The sequence below is a fragment of the Colletes gigas genome, unplaced genomic scaffold (genome assembly GCF_013123115.1).
Source record: "Colletes gigas isolate AHSC1104 unplaced genomic scaffold, ASM1312311v1 Colletes_gigas_Sc00007, whole genome shotgun sequence".
Taxonomy (NCBI): domain Eukaryota; kingdom Metazoa; phylum Arthropoda; class Insecta; order Hymenoptera; family Colletidae; genus Colletes; species Colletes gigas.
Window position 1 is genome coordinate 8,862,736 of NW_025106636.1, and position 20,295 is coordinate 8,883,030.

The 20,295-nt window shown below is 45.5% G+C and overlaps 1 protein-coding gene across 2 annotated transcripts in view; it reads left to right on the top strand.

Annotated features, from left to right (window-relative positions):
• LOC122396238 (Fanconi anemia group J protein homolog) overlaps positions 1-20,295 on the top strand; it is a 59,961-nt gene that overhangs the window by 30,372 nt on the left and 9,294 nt on the right. For both annotated transcript variants that reach the window (XM_043394452.1, XM_043394453.1), the window contains exon 4: positions 16,832-16,858. In XM_043394452.1, the coding sequence (XP_043250387.1) occupies positions 16,832-16,858 (27 nt within the window). The remainder of the gene's footprint in view (positions 1-16,831; positions 16,859-20,295) is intronic.

A 20,295-nucleotide genomic window follows, 5' to 3' on the forward strand; every position in this document is an offset into this window, starting at 1 on the left:
GAGCGAGGCTCAGTTCCTTCGTAATCTAATAATTCTATCGCTATTTTAGTATAATTGTTTTCTATTTACCAAAGTTCATCATCTTTTGTGTAAATATAGAACAGAAAAGAGCACATGTGCAGGCAAGTTTAATTAATTCAGACCACTGATGTACGATAGAGGATAGAATAGGGAGATTCATTGTCTACCTAACGCAGAGTATCCCCTGGAATAACCAACAGCAATCGATGCCAGTAAAATAACAGAAGAATTAACATATCACCCATGTTGTTGGGCAAGTATAGGGTCTAAATATAAGTAAGTAGTTCACAGTCTGTTTAATGCCCCTTAAAATAACCACTAGTCATACTGAAAAAAATATTACAGAAATACGATAAATTTAGGATGGGGGACAAAATATATAAATTTTTTAAGATGTCTTCCAATAACCAAAAACAATTGACGTTAGTAAAACTAACAACGAAATAAACAAATAAAGTGAACGATTACTATCCCAATATCGGCATGTCATCGAGCCTCTGAAATAGGATATTGTACAGAACATGGGAGGCAGAATAGTACACGGGGATTGCATTACAAACATGGTGGTCACAGCCCATGTAAAACAGTCCCCTTCTAGCAACCAACAGCAGTCAATACCCACCAAAGACAACCCGATAAAAGTATGTCCTCAGACTTCAGGCACAGAATAGTAGAGAGACTATGGGATGTGGCATAGAACACAGACGCTTCCATTGTAAATACCGTGTTTGGCAGTCTAACTAAATTAGTAGGTACACTTCTGTCAACCAGCAACAGTTCTAGCAAACGCGATAAAGAGGTAAACAAACGAACAGTGTTATTAGATATGTCAGTATCAAGTATCAACGTATCTATTGGATAAAGTATTGGACAAAACGTAAGAAGTTGCACTACATGCAAGTGCACCGTGTTATTAGATACATCAACATCAACATGCCCTCGGCCCTCTAATAGAGAGTATTAGGCATAACGTATAGTTGCAATACAAATATGGCGATTCAGAGCCTACCTACCAACTTTCTAACAACTAATAGCAAAGGATGCTAGTAAAGATAACACAGTATTAAACAAATGCACCATGTTAGTAGACACGCCAGTATCAACATATCCTCAAACCTCTGGTGGAGAGTAGAGGGCAGAACGTAGGATACACTAGGGGACGTAGTGGCTTCCATTGCAAATACGGTGTTCCAGAGCCTACCTATAGATCCTCTTCTCTTAATTAACAGTAGTCGATGGTACTGTAGATAATACAGAACTAAATAAATACGTCACGTTTTACCTTAATGTCAACGTAACTTCAGATCTTTGATGTCGGATGGAAGACGCAATGGCGTCTACTCGAGAGCCTACTGTACTTATCGATCGTTTTATGTCATCCATCAACGGTGGATGCTAGCGGATGTAACAAAGAAGTTAACGAATGTGTTATTAGATACGTTTATTGTAAATAATCAACAGCAGTAGATGCTAACACAAATAACGAAGAAGTAAATAAGCATCAGATACCCCAACATCAACCTCTGATGATAGAGGTCTACAGAATCTCAGTAGCGGCCTCCATTCCAAATACGATGTTTTAGAGCTTATCTGTACAACATCAGTGGCTACCATAAATAATAAAGAACCGAACAAGTGCAGGCTGTCACGAAAGACAGCGATCGTAGGCCTCAGAAGCTAGCATCAACGCAAACGAATCGACAGAGTCAGCGTTCCAGAAGGACGACACACACCCCGAAGCCTCAGACGGCGCTCTCTCGTTCCACCTAGGGGGGGAGGGGTAGGTACGCGACGAGGCGGGCCGAGGGAAGGAGCCCAGCCACCCTAGAAGAGCCTTATTGTAGCCACGGTTGCGTCGGTTCATTTCGAAAGTTCCATATCGAGTGCCACGGCGCATCGCAGCTGTGCGACCATCGTGGCCCCTCAGATTGGATCACTCGGTAGATTATTTGGCTTTATGGTGCGGGGAATATACTATGCCAATATGACGTGGAGGGCTTGTTCACAGCGAGGGTGGTGGTAGCCATGGAAACGCCGGCACCCGTGAGTGTCGGCTCCAACGCCACCCGAGTCCCTCATCTCCCTCCTTTCTAGCCAACTCTACCTCCCCCCCGTTCCCCCTGCCGGAGCCACCCTCTCGCCCACGCCCGCAGCAGCCGCCAGCCCTCTCGCTCACCCTCCTTCCAGCACCAGCCGACAGCCCCCTCTGGACCGTAGGGTGAAAGCCACCCCTAAACCCGGTCCTGTAACGGATCTCTATGTACTTCTGCTGCCTCCCTCGGTACCGTACATACACGCGTACATGTATTATACGTTGTGCGCGCCAGAGGGGACGGGACGGGGGAGGGTTAGGTCGTGTGTGGGTGCATCGATCAACGTACGTGCAGAGGGACCCGGTCCCCGTGTGTGTCAGCGGTTGTACAGGTGGGTGTACAGGCAGTCGGGGTGCCTCCGCGATCAATATGGTGGACAGACGCACCGACACCCTCCACGGGAAGGCCAACTCGATTTACGAAATTCCGTCCTCCCCTGGCGGCTCGTTTCGCCCCCTTTCGCCCCCTTTCCCGCCCTTTCTTCGTCGTTTTGCGCGAACCGTTTCCACGTGATGCTGCTTTTCGAGAGACGCCAGCACGTTTCGCGCGAGGATATTTTGGCAGATCTTCCGGCGACGAGGTTGGGATAGTTTTCGGATAGATCGGTACCGACATCGACTTTGTTTCTCTACGGTCTATTTTCGATTTTCCGTCGATTAATCGTGTCTCGGGTTGTATTGGATTTTTTTTTATATTCGTTCGTTTCGGGGGTTGTGTCGTTAAGGGTGAATTTTTTTCTATATTCGCTGTCGAGTTTACGGGGAATTCTTAGATAATTGCTAAGAAAATGGTAGGGCAATATATAAATTTTATGAAAAGCATGGAACAAATAACGGAAAATAAACGGTGAAATAATTACCATGTAAAGTGGATTATCGTTCAGGTTGGTTAAGCAAAGCATTCAATTTATAAAGTAGATAATTTACCTGGTCCCATCCAGAAGAAATAGCCACTTTATGTACTAATTATTTTACAGTTCATCTACTTTTATTTGTTTTTTATATTTGTGTATCTGCTCCGTTCTATCTACGTAATAAATAAATAAATTAAAATACGTTTCACGCGTTCTATGATTTCAAAGTTTCAGCATTTAATTAATTGCAATTTCGACGCCATATAAACTTACTATACGTCGCTGTAAGCGCATACTATTTAGTTTTTTATTTAATGTAACATCTCCATTGATCCTCGCCGGCAGTATGGCCGAAAACGTGGTAGTATAATAAAGTGGAACAGAAAAACAGAGGAAAGTGGTCATTTACCATAGAAAACTTTACTGGAATTTTCTCAGACGATTCTCCGAATGTTTATTCGCAGAGAGAACGTATCGCATGGGACAGGAGCAATAAATGAATCGTTAATGGATGAAATTCGTGGAACGATTAAACTGAATTTATTGAACGAGATTTTATTAAAATATCGAAAATTCATCGTTCGACAAAGATGCGGGGATTTAAATTAAAAATAAGTATTAAAGGAATAGCATCAAATAAAATAGGATCGAATCAATGATATTTTCGTGCTAGTCAGTATTTAATATTTATTAACAATTACGATTTCAAGGGAAGAATTCTTTATAGTCAAGTCTTGATTAATTAGTACTCTATGTGTGCAAGAGAAGGTGTCTTTTGATAGAGAAAATTAAGTAGCCTATACTGTCAGTCGAGACACAAGGAGCAAAATTAAACCAAATTTCATCTGGATTGAATAATAATAGTAGGAGCTATAGAGAAAACACAAACACACATTTTAAATGTGAATAAATGTCTGCAGTATCGTTACACAGAGTTTAATGACGCTATTTAGCGCCAATAATGGATCTTGTAGCGATTAAATTAAAAAAAGAATGTAAATGTATTAGCTGCGAAGAGAATTACTCCCTTAAATACAGAAACGGCAGAATTTAATAGGATGAGAGGAGAACAATTTGTTTATGCAATTTGTAATATAGGACGAGAAATTTCAACGCGAACGGGCGAAGCACTTTTAATCGTCGATAACCAGATTACGATTTCAAGTAATTAAGTTTACCTATTGTGTGCACGCGTTAATAATATTTTCGAGCAGCTAACGGTTAACTGATTTTTGCGATACCGCGCGGTAATGAGCGTAACATGATACAAAATATAATAACGGACTTCTTTCGTGCGGAATTTTTTTAAGGGCATACATATTTATTCGGAGCAGCGAAGGGGAAACAGGGAATAATTAAAACGCGAATAAACGAACTTCGTATTCATTACGACGTGGTTATTTATATTTCAGCCTGTCTAACGAGCCGTAAAATGCAAATTAATTTTGGTTCTTCTGGCGGATCGTGAATTTCAAAAGTGAATTAGTTTAACCAGCATCTTCTCGAGGACCTAGTCACTTTGGGCAATAGACAAATGATGAAGTCCACGAAGAAAATCTTAATTATGGTACAAAACTTTGGTTACGAACACATGGTACGCCATAACGTTCGATCGAGCAACCGTAATGGCGGTGGCAAATAATCAAAAAATTTAACATATAGTGCTGAAATACATTTAATTGCAAAAGGGATCCAATCATTATTCTCGGTTACAATGAGAAAGAGCGTGAACGAAAATGCTCGAAAATAAATATGACCCCGAGGGTCGCGGGCGCTTGCTACCCCCAACCCCTGAGTTCAGGGGGTGGGTTGACTGTATTTTGACTTCTACATCGTTCGTTCTCGCCCCGCGAAATATAATCTCGCCGATCGCGCACGGCCATCGAGTAGCAATATCCTGGAGTAGACACGTGCAATGGCGAACAAAGCGGTTCGATTTCGGTGATAGCGATCGAAGAGTAACTTTATTCGTGGTTCGCCGAGCCCTGTATTCCTGTCGTCGAAATTGTTTCTCGTTCTAGCCAGCTACGATCCCGTTCTCTACTTTTCTCGGTAGTTTTCTGATAGAATCGCGGAAGCAAGGAGACTCGAGAGCGACCAGGATCCTTTCAGAGAATTTACCGAATTCAAATATACTCTCGAGTTCCGAACTTGTTCGAAACTCCACCTACTCGATCGACTATGATCGTGTATTAATGTAACCTTTACAGTCTTCGATCTTTCTCTTTGAATCTGGGGTTTAATAAATACTATGGCAAAATTACAATATTTACAGGAATGTTAATACAACGGTGTATAGGGACAAGCCAAGAGAGTGCAAAAAGCAATCAAAAAGTCCTTTACCATTTCGCGATCTGAAACTTCGTTCTCCAGATATAAGCATTCGAAGTTTGTATGTATGTGCGCGCGCATGTGAGACCACGTGATCAGCTGACTGGACCAGTGCATTCTGGGAATCACATAAGTAAACGTAAACTGCTTATATCTCGAGAACGAAGCCTCGGATTGCAAAACGGTAAAAGACTTTTCGATCTATTTTCGTACGAAGAATTTGTATGTTCAGACCTATAACGAATAAAATTTTGATTTCTCATTCGCTTTACGTATAAAAGAAAGGGTAATTGATCGAAATACATCGAAACGAAGGTTCCAGTAGGACGGATATACAGGGAAACGAAATGGTGCGAAGTTTGCGAGCCTCGTTCTCGAAACACGAGCGGCGCGAACTCGCTAACGCGCAGTAAATTGCAGGATGCGGGGATCCTTTATTTAGTTTCTCATTAATTATTGCCGCTCGTCGCGGATACGCGCGCTCTTTCGCCGTTTCACGCACACGCCCGTGGGTTGACACAGGGTTGACGGGGGGAGGAGGTGGTTACACAGAAGTATCCACCACATCTATCTGCGCAGCGGTGTCACCGGCAGGATACAAGGGCGAAACAAACCCTCCCCTTTCCTCGTCGCGATAGAGTAGTAAGGTCCGCCCGTCGCTGTCAATATCAGGAAGCCCGGTTTATGTATACAGGGTGTTTCGTTTATCTCGACCACGGAGAAAGTCTTTCTTAAGGGGGGCCTCTGCTGACCAAAAATCTCTGATGTCGAAAGGTTCTTAACTATTTAATCAGAGATTCATCCCCCCTATTATTATTACTATTACATTGTTGTCAAATCTGATCAATGTTCGTTCAGAAAATTTCGTTTTATTATTCTATTCGAGGTCAAAGGGTCCACCGCAAAGAACGACTCGATCTGTTACACCCCAAAAACTAGTCGAAAATTTGCCCCGAAAAAAAAACCGCGGTCGCCTAGGAGAAACACTATCGAGGCGGCGAACAAAGGAATCGAGCCAGAGGGGGTGGGAAAAACGAAAAGAGGGTGGTTTGGACGAAAGAAACGAAACAATCGGGGGACAAGTTACATCCCGGTGGAAAAGTTTCCCGCTAGACAGAGAGCCGCTGCCGGTGGCGCGAATCGTTTTCTCGCTGCTTTTCCCGCGGCTGCATCGTCGGGGGTTGCAGAGGGGGTGGTTGGGTGGGTTTGCGCGGGGCATGGCGGAGAACGGTGGCTGGCGAGGCTCATTTTGTCGGCGGCAGAGATGGTGCAGTCTCTCCGTCTCCCTCTGGCACCCTTTCTGTCTCTCGGTCGTCCTTTCACCCTGTCCCACCCCCTCGGGCACCGTATTTTCTCTCTGTTCACATTTTCACGTGCCCCGCCACCCCGACCATCCGTCTCCTCGCGCCACCGTCTGTTTTCCTCTCCGTTCGTCTTCCATGCTTTATCTCGCCACCCCCGAGCGCCATTGGGGGGCGACGGGGGGGGGAGGGTGAACGGAGCACGGGGGTTGGAACGCCTGGCTGGCGACATTATTAGACGCCCCCGATGAGTCGGCGAGGCCAGGGGTGGATGACGACGCTGCACGCTGGCGACGACGCTTCGCTACCGCGAGACCTCGCTAGGGGGTGGGTTGGCTTCGGAACGAAAGGGGTGTGGAGGGACGCCGGCGGGTAATGAGAAGAAAAGACGGCGCGCAGCGTGATATCGCGCGCCGGATACGCCCGGGAAAAAGGCAGCCTCGCGCAAAAAGGGCGCAATTTTCGCGTGCGTTCGCCAAACCACCCCACGGCTCGGGGGGATTAACCCCTCGTCTAGCCTCGCGGCGAAGAAAGACCGCTGCGAGTGCCTCGAATCGTTTCCTTTTTCTTTTTATTTTAGATATTCCTTTTTTTAATATATACTTGTTTCTTTTGCCTTGGACTAATCTTTGTTTTCACGCTTCGGGGGTGAGTTTTAGACGGAGGGCAGTTTTTAGACCGACTGGGGATTATAATTGTGGTTTCCCTCGAGTCGGTGATGTCTCTCGTGTATTGTAAATGGTCTATCTTTCGTGGAGGTTATTCTTTAGGAGGGATGGTTAACACTCTGACGGCCACTGTCACGCATACGTAACTTTACTCTTTCACCATATCGTCGTTAAGTTATTATAGAGAGATACAATGTTAATATAAAAGTGTAATAGAATGGTTGGATTATATCTCGGCTTCGATCATCAAGCATTAGAGGTTGAAATTATGCCGCGTCCGTTGCAGTCAATGGTATTCCCCGTCCATACCGTTTTAAACGGGGTAAACGCGATCACAGTTGATTTCCAATTAACTGTAACGCGACGGTGCTCGGTTTGGTTTCACGAAATTACTATACAGTAGATACCAGCTCCAGGCTAGTGCTTCGTAGCTCTCGTTTCTCCATTTGAAAGCGATTTGTTCCTCGGTGCAGAGGTTTCATTCCATTCTCGATTCACGATTCGATGATCGCTGATGCTTCCCCAGGGGAAATAATTTCGGTTTTAGGTTTCTTACATTTTGTTTTTTACTTATGATAGTCCGTGCACCTCGAGATTCGCTAAAAATACGAATAAAGAAATAGTAGAAATTTCTTGTAAATGCTACAATTAACGTATTTTCTGTTTCGATAGCGTAAATAAATTCACAGAAAGAATTTCGTACAAAATTGAAAATTAAATTTTCTACCCTTCTGCTGGCCCGCTCGACGGATTAAAAAAATATTGAGATATTCGAATAGCGTTTTCTGTTCACCTCATTTGCTGAACGTTGATCCAAATCACCTAATGCAGCGTGGAGAGGGTACATTGAAATCCAGCGAATCGAACGTTCGTGTCAGTGCTGCGAAACAAGCACAAGTATTCGTGCGCCACATCGCTGGAGCCATTTTCAAGGAAAAAAATGCATTCTTCCTCTGCATATTCGGCGCTGCACTCTAATGCGTGTCGCATTTGATTGCACGCGGCATTTCAGCGTGCTCGAAACTTTCGCTTAAGCGACGAGACACGCTCTATTAATTTCACGATTCTGAATTACCCCGGTTTTTTCCACCCGGAGTATCGTGCACGCGAATCTCTGATGCAGGAAAATATCGTTTAACTAATTTTCGTACAATTACTTTCAGTGGAATGATAGATTTTGTATCTAAACCGACTTAACAACAACGGTAGATAGTGGTAATAGATTGATAATATCTCCGGTTCTTGCGACAGCATTTATCACAATTTTGGTAGTTCTATAAAAATTGGAAAAAATATCTTTTACCAAGATATATATATATATAATACAATGGATAGCGATAAAAATGTATGCATTCAATGTCCGTGGGTCTAGTGTTAAGGTAAATTTGTACTTAGGCGGAGATGGAAATTAATCCGAGAAATACCGGCAGCTGTCTGCATTCTAATTTTCGCTCATCGTGGCCCGGAAATGCCGCGATCGGCGTAGAAATAACAAAACCACCGAAACAGACATCCGAGAGATGAAGCATATAGAAAAGGAAGCAGGCAACGCAGAAACCGTGGGAGGGGGAGGGGGGAGGAATAGAAAGAATGAAGAGGCAGATAAGGTAATGAGGGGAAAAAAATGTGGCAGAAGTACGAAAGAGGGTAGGAACGGAGGGAAGGAAGGGGTTCTTTTCATGCCGCCTCCTCTCGCCGAGGTTTTCCGCAGGAAGAGCACAACCCCCGGTTGCGTGTGACAGCCATTTTAATTCCGAGCCCCCAGGGGGGTTCCTGATTTTCATTCCCCATGATGGAACATCAGCCGTCCTTCTTCTTTCACCCTGACTCGCCCTCTTTGTCCCCCCTTCAACCTCCTATCGCTTCTTTTGCTACTTTGGCGTCTCTTTCTTACTCGGCGGTTCTCCACCCACGCGTCTCTCTCGGCCGTCTCCATCGCTCGCCTCCCTCTGTCTGTGTCTTTCTCTGTCCCTTTTCTCAGGAGGGAAAGGGGGGGTTGGGGGAGAAAAGCTTTCAGAGGCAGCTCGAGGGATGAGGGAGACCGGATGAACACCGCGGTGTGTCGGCTATCTCGGCTGTCGCATCGCGAATCGAATAAAAGCTGCCGGCTGAGGGATGAACCGCGCTCGTTTAATTTCACCGAAAAACGGGGCTGCCTCGGCTTTTTTTCTCGCCCCGAGGACACCGCGGAACTGGGACCAAGTGATCTCGCGCTGGCCCTTGAATTCGTGGACATCGTGTACCTCCGTGAAGCTCCATTTTAGCCCCGGAGATTGGCTACTTCGTGAATTACACTTTCTGCTCTGTGGTTCGAGTTATTTTTCCGGATGTAGCGTTTTAGTTGATATCTGTTAGGATATCGAGCTTCGTGCCCATCTGGAGCATACCTTAGACAGTAGCTCTTCAAACAATTAACATGATAGACCTTCATTTTAGTTTTGTTCAGTCAGGTACTCTATGAGCTGCACAATTGATTCTGCAATCTAGTATCAAATTGATAAACATACCTGGAAACATACCCCTAAATTTGTCTGTTCTTCAGCTTCTTTCGAATAATCTTGCTTAATCTCTATCCTTTCTTTCGTATTTTGTGTTATCTGTTCTCACTGTATGCTTTAAGAGGGCTTCTTCTTCTTGAATAAATAGATGAATAGAAAATAAGAATAATTAAAATTCTCTGTCGATCAACGCAGGACCTTGAAAATATTTTGGGTACACCCGTTGGAAAGTCCCAAGCATTGACGATTGTTACCAAATCGTGGAACCAATCTTGCGAAGGGTGCGTGCGTCCTGCAGCCTAGCTCTCGCTCCACCCCTCGGTCGCCCCACCCTCCCGGTGGCCCCGAGGGGATTGAAATTAAAATGACAATGAGGGCAGATCCGAAGGGAGGCTAAAAATGCGTACCCTTGCCATCGTCCAATCAGCAACGGGATCCGTTGGACGCCATGGCGACCCTTCTCTCCCCCTCGTTTTGCTTCCTTTCCCCCTTTGGATTTTTTCTCTCCTTTCCATGCGACCCCCTTGGTGCAAGCGTGACGAAGAGGGAGATAAAGGACAGTGCCGCGAAATGAAAACGTTTAAAGCGCCGGTGATCTTCACAGAAGTTTTCAACCCCTTTCGCGACATTATTCGGGGGAGACACGCGCTCACGACGGAAACAAAATAGACGGAGGCCTAGCAACCCCCGTGGCGGACAGGGGTGGCCCCGATCGAAAAAGAATGCATAATCGAGGGGACGAAGTAGACCGAGTTCGAGAATCCTCGCGATTAATATTCTAATTACTGGAATCGGGAATAAAAGTATCGCTCGGGGGATGCCCCCCTTCCCTCCCCTTTGCTCTGTGGTTCTCGCGTCTCCCTCGAGGTTGTGATGTATTTTTTTTTTTTCAAAGGGTCGATGGTTGTCACGGCGAGTCGAGTAATTGAGAGTCGGTTGCAAACGAAATCGATAGTTTTGCTGTAAATCTCGTTCCACGCGAAAGTTTCAATCGTCCGAGTTTTTTTTAGTTTTGTACGAAGAGTTTTATGAGACGCTTTTTTATCGCATGAAAATACGTGTAATTGCACGTGAAATTAAAAAGCGAAGACTTTTATCGAATCGAAAACGAAGAAATACGTGGTTGTTAACTGTTGGTTTTTTAAAGCTGCAGTTCCGCGTGCCGCGTACCTACATTCTCGCTAATTTGTGAACAGAGTAAATTGAAGAGGCTCGTTAACCGCAATTATGCTGCTTTGAATATAGACCACCTGTTATTATACGGCTTCCACCGTTATCAGCGGCATTTTTGTCGAATAGACTATTTTCTGGATAAAATACGTTAGCAGATTTGTGCCGGGAATTATACACACGAGCGAAAGAATGATGTACAAAGTAGGGGAAAATGTATATGTAAAATAATAATTGCGCCGCAGTGGGAAAAAAGTAGAGAAAGATTCGGAATCCAGAACGGATCCAGGATATTGCCACGGGAATCGTCGATCATCCCGCGAAAGCACGTATCAACCCCTACCAATCCTGTTGCAAAAAAAACTTATAAAAAGGATAGGAGGATCAGAAGTGGCATTCATTTTCAGGAAAAATCGAAGGAACCGCGTCGAGCGTTTTAATTTCCGCCCCATTTTCCGTCTTTCGACGGTCTCCAATCCTCCCGGCGTCGTTCTATCTCCGCGATTCTCCAACCCTCCTCCATCGTCTCGTCCTCCAGCTTTCTTCCATTTCCTCTTGTCGGTGGATGCGCGCCATGCAAAGCCGTAATTAGTGGCTTCGCGTGTAATTATCGTGGAAAAAAGGGCTCTGAATGCCCGCAGCATTCAGGCCAACCGAGGATGAGTCCTTCGCGATGGAATCGCGACCGAGCACTCTTGAGACATGCGCTTTTCCTTCTCCATTTTTTTTTTTTTTTTTTTTTTTTTTTTCCTGCTCTCTACACTCCCGCCATTGCATCCCTTCCTTCTAATTTCCATCGTTCGTCCCGAAAGCGATCGCGTTTTCGACTGTCATTGCTTTTCGAGTGCGTCTAGGCCTCCATTTAGTCGGACGTTCGCCATTTAGGAAACCATCTCGACGTTCTCCCGTTCCTTTTTCTTCGTTTCCCGTTGCTGTTCGTTCCTTCCTGGCCGTAATCCGGGCTTCAACGAAAGGGTCTGTTTGTCTCCCGATGGTTTCGATTTCCTTTTTTTCAAGTTTCATTCGCGAGCAGATTGATATCGCGGATGCGAAAATGTTGGAACGTTTTATTTTTTTTTTTAGTGGAAAGAGTGATTTTATCTGACTGATCGTCAGATTGCAATACATATTCCTGGGAGCATATAAATTGTTCGAAGGGACTCCGAATTAATGAATAATAATATTCGAATATTCATATGTGGTAATAAAATCACTGGTACAGTCATAGTTCTATCTAGAAAGATCGATAAGAATGCAAAACTCCAAAGTACAAAAGAACCCTCCGACTTCGCGTTGGTTTACAAAGCAGACAAACTTTTTCTTCTTACTTTCGCAACAATGTATCACTATTTTATCAACCGTGTATACTTGGTTGCATATTTCAACGGAAAGCAAAGCTTACCGATAACCACAACACGGGGAAAGTTCTCGAAGCACCGTACTACGCTTCTTCGATCCACAATTTTTAACAAAATTAATCTCTTGAGTCAAATAACTCCTTGACAACTATCGACTATCACATGGAATTTTATTTATAAAAGCTTGACACGTAACGAGTAAGCCAAACAAAAGTTTCAGGGTATTTTAAAAAAAAAATCGTAGGTAAAAATTTGTGGGTCGAAGTATGAATCGTGGATCGGCATCGATGGCGATCAGAAACGTAGCAGTAGGTTCCAAGCTGCACGTAGACCGATGGCAACCCCCGAGCAACGGGCTGGGTAAGGGTTCGGGAGGGGTGGCCGCGGGGGTTTCGAGAGCTCTACGGGCCGCTTTCGATTCATTGTACAATAATATGACGGAAATGTCAGTCAATTAATAAGCATACCGAACCTGACTAATTTCCGCCTTTGTTCGTTCCGCAGGCCGGGATGGATGAATAAGTGGCCATTATGCGGCTTTTATGATTGGTCAGATCCGTATCACGACAGCCGGTTCCGCTTTTAGAAACCCGCGCCGGCACGTCGAAACTTCTCTGCGGCGAACCTTTTTAACCGCGTGCACGTGCCGCGGGAATATCGTTCTCGTTTTCTTCATCCTCCTCCTCCGCCTCTCCCTCTGGCTACGCGCATTTTTTTTTTCATCCCTCCCCACGCGCGGGCTCAGACTTCGCCAGCATCCTTACGCTCACGCTTTGTTCCTCACCTCGCGACCCACGGACCTCTCGCGGCATTTTCTCAACGAACCGGAACACGATTCCTCGGACAGAGGAAAGATTAGGCTTTTGAGGGCATTTCTTCGAGGTGTGGATGACAGACACGGGAATCTCTAGGCTAATATAGACCTGGGAGATTGTTTCTTGAGTAGAGGGTTTCTTTGAGGAACTTAAGACCCTCGAATATTTGGCAGGATGTCTATGAATTGAGGAAAGATCAGATTTTTAAGGGATTTTGTCGAGGACAATCTATCGAGACACAGCTAATTTGTAGTAGGTTTGAATTAGATGTTAATCCTGAGTCTGGATCAAATTTTTGGAAAAATAGCGCGAAATGATGTCGACGGTTAAGAACGCGTGAAAAGTAGAGGCTACCGGATGGACGGGCAGACCCGAAACTCTAGCAGCGTTCAATTTGCATGAGCTCCATCGGCCATTTTCCGTCATCTAGCCGGTCCCTCGCCACAGGAACGTCCATGCAATCTCCTCCATCGTTTCGGGAAGGGGTTGCGAGGTTCTGGAAGAAGGGGCCGCCACCGAGGGTTCGTCTGTGACGCGAGGAGGGTCGGTGGCACGGAATTCCAAGCCCGTGGGGACGGCCAGCGAGATATCCGAGGATATTATCCCTCGGGAAGCCGTGTAATGAAACCGTTCCGGCACCCCCGTGGTATTATCCCCCCAGCAATATAAGCCGGGGTGAGCCGGACAAGGATATAGGTGGCTGATACGTGGCGCAGCTGCACCCCCAGTCCACCGCCACGCCCTCTTTTATATCTCGCCCCCTTACGACGGTGGATAAGTGGAGGCGCAAGATAGTCCGCGTCAGCAAAACCCGACGTCATCGTCATTAACGAATCCACGTAATTGCCTCAGCCCTCCAAGAATCGAGCAGCCGCCATCCTCGCAACCCTTTCATGGCTGGAGCCGCGGGTGCAATGGACGGTCCATGGGGTGGGACGATCCAGCCAAGGAGACACTCGGGGTGAAGTGTCTGCGATTAATATTCGGTCAATCGCGTTGCCTTCTCGATTTTTCCTTTTTGTTCGATGATTTTTTTATTGCAATTCGGTCCTTCCTTGGAGTTGGGCTGGATGTTTGGTGGAAATTCGGAGCGGAAACTGGAACATTAGTTGTCGTCCGATTATTCTTCGGTAAATGTTACGGATTATATTTCGCACGAACAAAGAAATCACAGCCGCGCGCATCCAGCAGTCGATACGGAAACCCCATAAAGATGGTCCAATTTCCAAACGACCATAACTCCAACAATAGCGAATGTATCTCATTGAAATTTAGTCACGAAGTAGAGCTCATGGATACCTACAAAATAGTACCAAACAACATTTCTGTACAGCGTCACACAAATATTTAAGAAAAATCGACAGGGGGTAGGTGCTTAAATATTTCGACGAAAATGAAGAGCCTCAAATCGTCCTGGAAAAATTATTTTCGGTTACGGGGGTCAATTATAATCATTTTTGGTGAATAGACATACCCTCGAATTACTACGCACTTTCGAGAAAAAAATTCCTTACGGAAACTATAATAGCCAGAAATGTTTAGGTGGGTGAAATTTGATCATTGTTACTTTTAGTCACTCCACGTAGATGAAATTATGTATAATAGTTGTGGATAGCAGTATATCAAGTTTCATAAAAATTGAAGACGATTCTTCGAGTCAGAATCACCCTGTTTCGAATACGTAGAACCGATATGGCCAAGCAACGATTGCATGCTTTCTCGAGATCACCGCGATCTACTGCCGGTGCATCTGCATTCAACATTCAATTCTCCCTTGCTCAGTCTCTTCGAACCACCCTTATCCTCGATCAACAAAACGTCCAGCTCCTTCCAACCGACTCCCACAGCCACGCATCATTCTGAATCAACAAAACAATCCGTCAATAAGCTCTCCCAATAGAACCCCCTCCGTGAATCCTCCCACAAGCCTTTCATGCACCAACTCTCCCCGTCCAAGGGAAAAAGTAAGTAGTAATTCTGCCCCCCACCTAGCCCTACGAAAAAAAAAAAGAAAGAAATTAATCTCCGACGATTCGAGGGCGAAAGAAGCAAGGTACAAAAGGGGTCGCAGAAGGTGGAATCGCGGGCGTGTATATATAGAAACTCTTCCCTGGTCTTCGAAGAAGTCTCACGAGCCTGGGCGAGAGTGTTCTCTTGTGTACAGCGCTTTTTCCCCTGTCGGCGGCCTTTGATGATCCCGCGCGCTAGTACAATGCGCGCGGATCGTGCTCGTGCGCGCATTGCGATTAGTATTTAATGCGCACATTGTAGAAGGGCCCCGTTTCCCGTATCAAGATGCGAGGTGGGCCACCGGGGACCAGTTATTAGGCCCCTGACAGGCCCATAATCCCCGGGCCAGCGCTCCTGACGAAAAATATAATGCCTATTAGCTGGGGATCTTTTCAGCCGGGCCGCTCTGGAATATTTTCTTCTGTCTCTTTTCTTTATTTCCTCCTTTGCGACCCCAACCCTGCGATCTCGCCACCCTGGTGGCTCTCTCCGGTTCGTGTCCTCTGTCTGGTACGAGAGGGTGCTACTGGAACACGCGCGCGACCTTTCGAACGGGGATAAGTTTCGACTGATGACAATCTACGGCTAGGATCTGGCATCAGGAATGGGAGAAGTCACAGGTCCGTGAAACAGAGGGCACTTTTTCCCCTTTGTTCGGTCGCGACGGGGGACAATTTCTTCCGATGAGGTGGGTCCTTCTAGCAGATCGTGGTGTTTGATTGCGTTGGTCGAGGTTTGATATTGCTCGATCGCGTACGGGGAGGTATCTGAAGTAGCCTGGCGGAGCTACGAAGCAACCGACGTGTTCGTATTTTGGATGCAGAACGTGGTAGTTTGATCGCGTCGGTCGTGGTTTGATATCGCAGGAGCGTGTACGAAGAGGAGTTTATGCATTTGTTTTTATTAGTATTATGACCCACTCTCCGGACGGAAACAATTGCCCACATGTAGAATAATATTACCCACTTCCCAATTAACCCACTCACATCAGATTGCTGAGACTGGACCACTATGTCGAATGAGTCTGTCATTGTAGCCCAATCACATTGGTCCAACCAACCTGACGTGAAGTGTTTTCTCATGAAGTCAGCATTGAAAAGTGAATTAATCAAAGTGGAAGCAGGCCAGAGGAAAGCTCACGATATAGAATTTGGACTAAATTAAACTTACTAAGATGGCTTGTAATTTGTATTTAATAATTGTTCTTCGTATTAGTTCCTTTAAATTTACTAAATTGTAGAAATAAATCTGAACCGCAGAAAGGGTACAGAACAGCCTCGATTTTGCTCCCCCTTTGGTGCCAGTCGTTCTCTCCCCTGTTTAGGCTTCTAGGAAGACGCCATTTTGTGTGCTGCGTATTTCGCTTCTTTGAGTCGTATATTTGCTCCATTTCGTTGATTGTCGAATAATTCGAATGGATAGCTTTTAGTTTAAATGAATATACGAGTGTCCCGTAGAGCAGTACGTTGCTCGTCAATATTCTTAATAGTTTCTCGTATAGAAAGGTAATTAAATTGCTTGAGTTCGAGTGTTTACGGCTCCGTAAACCTTTTCAGCTAAGCACGCCCTGAAACCGTGTGTTATTTACTCGAATAAATGGTGGCAAACAATTATTTATAGTAACATAAATTTTTGAAATATTTACTGTTTCGTTTGAAATCTGTCGGATGATTTTAATAATTCTAACGTAATTTTTAATGTTGTTTGTTTCAGCCGAGGTCCGCAAGCTGGCAGAGTCAAGTGAGTCACGACTACTAATTATTTTCGAAGTTCAGGCAGTGTTTTAAGCGAACACTATTATTTTAAACGATCGAAGAATTGTTTTCAAAGATTTCGTACACGATTAGACAGAAATTAACGAAAAAGTTACAATAGCTTTTTCGATCGACTTTCGTGGTAAAATGTTTTCGGTGACGCTAATTGCGAGCTTCCTCGAGGCACGACGTAAAAAAATATATGGCAACAATCGATGATGCGCATCCACGAGACCGTTTCGTTTCGAGCGGATGTCAGGCATTACTTACAGAGCTTCCAGGTTTTTGCCTCCATTGTGCCGGACCGATAGCAGAAGAGCGAATATTGCGTAACATATTCCGACCCGCTTGGGCATGAAAACCCCTCCTCGGTTATTATATTTAATGGAGCCGCGGCCGATTCTGCAACATCTGCCTCCCGTGGCGCGGGCAGCGCGTGGCCGCTTAAAAGGGAAACCCCCCCGTCCGTCATCGATTATTCCCTAAAGAAGACAGGAACCGCGTTGAACTTGTTCCCGAAGTTCTCGTGTATCGCTGCTTCGAGAATAGTTTCAGTTGCCTCGAGGGCCCCAGATACACTTCCACCCAAGTTTCCCTTAATTTCTTCTACCTTTTTCTCTCGCTATTGTCCCGGCGAATAAAAGAATCGCCGTGCACCGAGTCCCGCCGAAAAACGGGGCATTTGATCGTGAAAATGAATCAAGTTATCTGGAGTCCACTAACATCGTCTGAAATTATTTTATCAAAACATGTGTCTTTTTCAAATTTGTATTTAACTAACAAGAGGACACTGTTCATCCCCTACGAATTTTGATGAATTATTTTAGTACACCGAAGAATAACTCTGGAAGCTATTCACAATCCTCTTAAAATTGTGATAATAAATTGAAGTCTCGTAGTATTTATCCTAGTTTGCAATCATATTTGCCAGAATTGTTCCTCCCAAAAATAATAAAGACAAAAGATAACGTTATTTTCAAACTTTGGTCGTTATTTGTTGTCATGTTTTTCTGTAAATAATAACAGTCATTGAAACGGCAGTACTGTTCGTTGAATTAATATTCAGGTTTATGGCGCGTGTTTCGACGAACGGGTCTATAGAAATTTCCCAGACCGGTACAGGGCCGAATGATTTTATTGCTAAATTAGAGTGTTAAATGACGTTGATGCATTCTCCGGGGAATATGTAACGGATACAATGCGCGGTCATTAATTTCGCAGATAATGTGTAAAGCATATTAATGTTGTGGATTCGATTGTCGTTTCATTTTAGAGACGACGATGGTAATGGTAATCGTTAATTATGACGCGTATTGCAAATCGAACGTTCTGAAAATGTAACCGTTGCAAACGCATTGGTTAATACGATTAATTCAAATGGTTTCAAACCTCATTGCCCCCAAGTTGATAAAAACAATCGCACCTTTAACGCATTTCCTTCTCAAACGGCTGTTAGAGGTTAGAAATAAAAACTGTGGATGGAGCAGCAATTAAATCTAAGTTACAAACTTATTTTTAATCGTTCCTCAAACGCCAAACGACTCAATTTTTACTTAGAATTCTTATTGAATCGACAGAATAAGAATGGAGATGTCGTTTATTTATTGTAAACGAACCAGTATGAAAATTTTTGGTGAAAATAAACCGTGCAACCCCAGTCGCCATTACGAAATATTACCCCAATGTCAATGTCAATTAGCGGCTCTAAATTAGTACTGCAAACTATTATCCCCGAATCACAACGCCCTCGCGTTCTCCAGCGTCTTTGCGCCCCTAATCCGGCGCCGAGCTAAACAAACAACCGGCACGTTTAAGAGGCACGAACCCGATCAAAGTTTCCAACGAACGTACCGGAATCCAGCGTCCGAAAAGGACACGGTTCACACCCCCTTCCAACCTGGACCGACGCATAACCGTGTGTCCCTGCACACAGAGTGCGTGGAGAACGCCACAGGGGGTGAGTAATGTCGGGAAATGCAGCTAACGAAGTTTACGAAGACACTTAACGGAATTACGCGCTCGCCAGCAATGGCCTCCGCGAGTGTGTTTCCCCTCCGGGTCCTCTGTCCCCCTCCTCCCCCCGGGGTTGGTTCTCTTCACCCCTTTCTGGTGGCAAGGGATCGTCGCGTTAATTACCGCGAGCGGAGGCAAGAAGCCGGGGAAAATCGCGGCGAGAGAGCGCATCATCGTCGTGAATATAGTCCAGACCGGGCTGGCGAAAGGTCGCGAAAGGAAAGCAGGTGGAATGGGGTAGGAGGACGGGAGGTGGGCGAGAGAGGGTGGCTCGGGGCGAAGCGAGGGTGGTTGGCTCGGTTCTGCGTCGAAGAAGGGTGTTATTGACATGGTGGGTGTCGCGTCGTCGGCCATCTTGGCCTGCCTGCACCCTCTCCTCCGCTCGAGTCTCTCCCCGGCGCACCCCTCCCCTTCGCACCCTTCCCTCCTGCTCGCTCTTACAGGCCGCGCGACGCTCCGTCCCCCTCGCGTCCAGGACATCCTTGTGTCCCCCTTGTGTCGAGTGACATTCGGGCTATACGCCCGGCCTAACCTGCCCGACAGACGCCCTGGGCCACCCTTTTCGACCAACCCCGGCGACGAGCTCCGTGGGTCCCGGGGGTTGCTTGTCGCCATGGCGACCAAACCCTCCTCGCCCAACCCCCGTCGGCCAAACACCGGTTCCTGTCCCTCGGTACACACTTCCCTCTTCGTTTCTCGGTGTCTCTTTGCTCCTCGAGTCACGTCCCCCTCCGATTTTTATACCCCCCCTGCTCCTCCTGCCTGGATCATCCCTCTTCTGGCCGATTCCTAGGATTCTTTTCCGCTGTTGTACCTCAGTCGATGTTTCTTCGTTCCGTATCGGTGTTCGACATCCGAACGTGTCTTCTGACCTCATGATTCTTTATTTGTCCTTGTTTCTGATCTTTAGACTCCCCGGGGTCGGGGGTTGGGGCTCCGGGGCTTGTATTTCGATGTTGCAACTCGCGTCTTTTGTTTCTTCTTTTTTTTTTTCGTTTTTTCTTTCGCTCCGGCTAATATTTCCGAGTGGAAACTGTATTTTCACTTCCCGCGACTTGAGATCCTTTCGTCCATCCGTGTATTTACCTCGAGTTAGGGCACGATTATATATTATTCGAAAATATTTTGCTAAAATCACATGTACCCTCCAACCCGTTTGAGCAGTGTATTTTAAACTAAAGGGGTCCTTCCTAATTCTTATCTTTTTTATTTTAAAGTGTCTTCACAGTTTTGGTTTTGGGGGTTATATTTCGGCGTTGGCAGTTTTGTTCTATATTTTTCCCCTCTGCTCGAGTAATATTCCCGAGTAGAAACTGTGCTCTCACTACCCGCATTCCTTCGCTTTTCGCCTCTGCCGCCTCCACTTCATCCCGCTTTAATTTTACTCTTTCGATTTCTTTTAGTTTATTT